We start from the raw sequence: 2,442 nt of genomic DNA, 5'->3' as shown, positions 1-2,442 counted from the left end.
GTCTCCTGCAATACAACTCCTACTAAACTTGTAAGAGAATGTTAAATACTGTTTCATAGAATGAGGACTGTTCTCTAAATACTAGATGTTACAGAGCAGTGGATTTCAACCAGGGTTGAGAGAGTGCTGCTGCCATCCAGTGAGTGGGTGGAGACCAGGGATGCTGCTAGATTTTCTGCCGGGCACACAACAGCCCCCTGCAGTAACGACTTAGCCAAACTCGGGTATCAGTAGTGTCGTGGGTGAGAAACCACCCTTTACAGTAGAAAGATGAAGTTCAATTGATAATTTCTTGATAATTTCATAACTTGAGGATTCTGCCTTTCTAGCAGTCCTGCATTGAACAAGACAAGCTGGGACAAGCCTTTGAAGATGCTTTTGAGGTACTGAGGCAGCATTCAACGGGAGATCTTCAATACTCCCCAGGTACAGTGTCAGTCAGCTGCTTTCGGTACATCAAATGCCTTCTTCATGACACAGACACACGAATAATTGTAACAGAGAAGAGCATTTTTATCTAGTGCATCTAAGGTTTATTCTAACAAGCGAAAAGCTTGCAGGGTTAAACCCTAGCTTATGTAAATTTAAAGTGTCACATATGAAAATGCAAAGAATCTAGAGAATGACATTCCACATAGGAAAACTAGCACATAAAATACTAGTACATAAAAAAAAATACTAGCACTATTAAGTATATCTGGTTGATATTTATCTAATAATTTTAACTGTTTGGAGTGGGCTTTTTGGTTATTCTAATTTATTTTATAGACCTTCCATACAGGAGATACTCTACTCAGGAGAATATTCTTTTCTTTGAGAGTAAATTCTTACTGTTCCTACTGTAGATAGTGTAGGTGAAGTATAGGTATCTTGCCTCTTGAGGGAACACATGATGTGGTAAGTTCCAAGATAAAAGAAATCATGGGGTCTCTGCTTGCAAGGAACATGTGCTCCAGTAAGGGAAATGGGATATGAAAAAGAAGACTGTGATACCAACATAATGCAATAAACACAGGGAAATACAAAGTTGTAGAGAACACATCATGAAGCAACCACATACATAAGTATATATGCGTATATAAACATACATACATTAGGCACACACACACAGTTATAAACTTTGACTTTTGGAGTTTCTTTCTCTGTTTTTAAATTAGATTACAAAAATTACCTGGCTTTCATCAACCACTGCTCTCAAGTCAGAGGAAATTCCACCTGCTATGGTATGCTGCCTACAGAGGAACCTGTCTATAATTGGAGAACAGTAATAGTGAGTACATGTACCAGTAGATCATCTCCCGGTATCAGGCAAATTCCCTCTTCACACCTGCGTTCCACTTGGTGTATGCCACTTGGTGTATGCTCGCTGAAACCCAGCTTAGAGGCAGCTGAGCAGAGAAAGCTCACAGACATCAGTGGTGTAAATTGGACCTCATGGGTGGTCCTTGGTAATGCTGTCAAAAAGGAAACTGCCGTCTGTCATTGCTTTTCACCCAGCATCAGGGTTTGAATGACTTCTACAAGGAGGTGTTTTTAGGGTTCTTATATTACTGCTTCTTGTCCATTTGGAAAATTGAAAAATAATATGGTTCCCCTAAAAGCCATAGGGCAAAGGCCAAACTTCCCCTGCATTCGCTTTACCTATAATCTTGTATTAACCTGTTCTGTTGCCCTTTCTAAACGCAGAGCTAGCTACATCCCCCTGTAAACAAAGTGTTCCCACCATTTATCTCTCTATTCATGTGTTCTTTGTATTACTACTTTTTAAAAAATTGTATTTATTTGACAGACCACAAGTAGGCAGAGAGGCAGGCAGAGAGAGGCGGGGGGAAGCAGGCTCCCTGTTGAGCAGAAAACCCAATGTGACCCTGGGATCATGATCTGAGCCGAAGGCAGAGGCTTGAACCCACTGAGCCACCCAGGCGCCCCTCTTTTTTTTTTTTTTTTTAAAGATTTATTTCCTTATTTGAGAGAGAGAGAGTGGGGCCAGGGGTAGAGGGAAAGCAGAAAGAAACTCAAGGAGACTCTCCTGAGCACAGGGCCTTGTAAGAGCCTGATACAAGGCTCAGTCCCATGATCCAGAACACATGACCTGAACCAAAACCAAGAGCGTTAAAAACTTAATGGACTGGGGGCGCCTGGGTGGCTCAGTGGGTTGAGCCGCTGCCTTGGGCTCGGGTCATGATCCCGGGGTTCTGGGATGGAGCCCTGCGTCGGGCTCTCTGCTCAGCGGGGAGCCTGCTTCCGCCTCCCTCTCTGCCTGCCTCTCTGCCTGCTTGTGATCTCTCTCTGTCAAATAAATAAAATCTTTAAAAAAAAAAAAAACTTAATGGACTGTACTACCCAGGTGTCCCTGTATTGTTTTCTTAATGCCAGCTATCTTTTTTTTTTTTTTTAAGATTTTATTTATTTATTTGACAGAGAGAGATCACAAGCAGGCAG

At 42.0% G+C, this 2,442-nt stretch overlaps 1 protein-coding gene across 4 annotated transcripts in view; it reads left to right on the top strand.

Annotated features, from left to right (window-relative positions):
* Positions 1–2,442, top strand: part of SPIC (Spi-C transcription factor) — a 13,173-nt gene that overhangs the window by 2,306 nt on the left and 8,425 nt on the right. For 2 of the 4 annotated variants that reach the window (XM_059402248.1, XM_059402249.1), the window contains 2 exons: positions 330–426; positions 1,158–1,270. In XM_059402248.1, the coding sequence (XP_059258231.1) occupies positions 330–426; positions 1,158–1,270 (210 nt within the window). The remainder of the gene's footprint in view (positions 1–329; positions 427–1,157; positions 1,271–2,442) is intronic. The other 2 variants (XM_059402251.1, XM_059402250.1) reach the window with 1 other exon arrangement.

This window comes from Mustela nigripes, chromosome 6, assembly GCF_022355385.1.
Source record: "Mustela nigripes isolate SB6536 chromosome 6, MUSNIG.SB6536, whole genome shotgun sequence".
NCBI lineage: Eukaryota > Metazoa > Chordata > Mammalia > Carnivora > Mustelidae > Mustela > Mustela nigripes.
The sequence above is the reverse complement of the archived record's forward strand: the minus strand, read 5'-3'. Positions and strand labels throughout refer to the sequence as shown.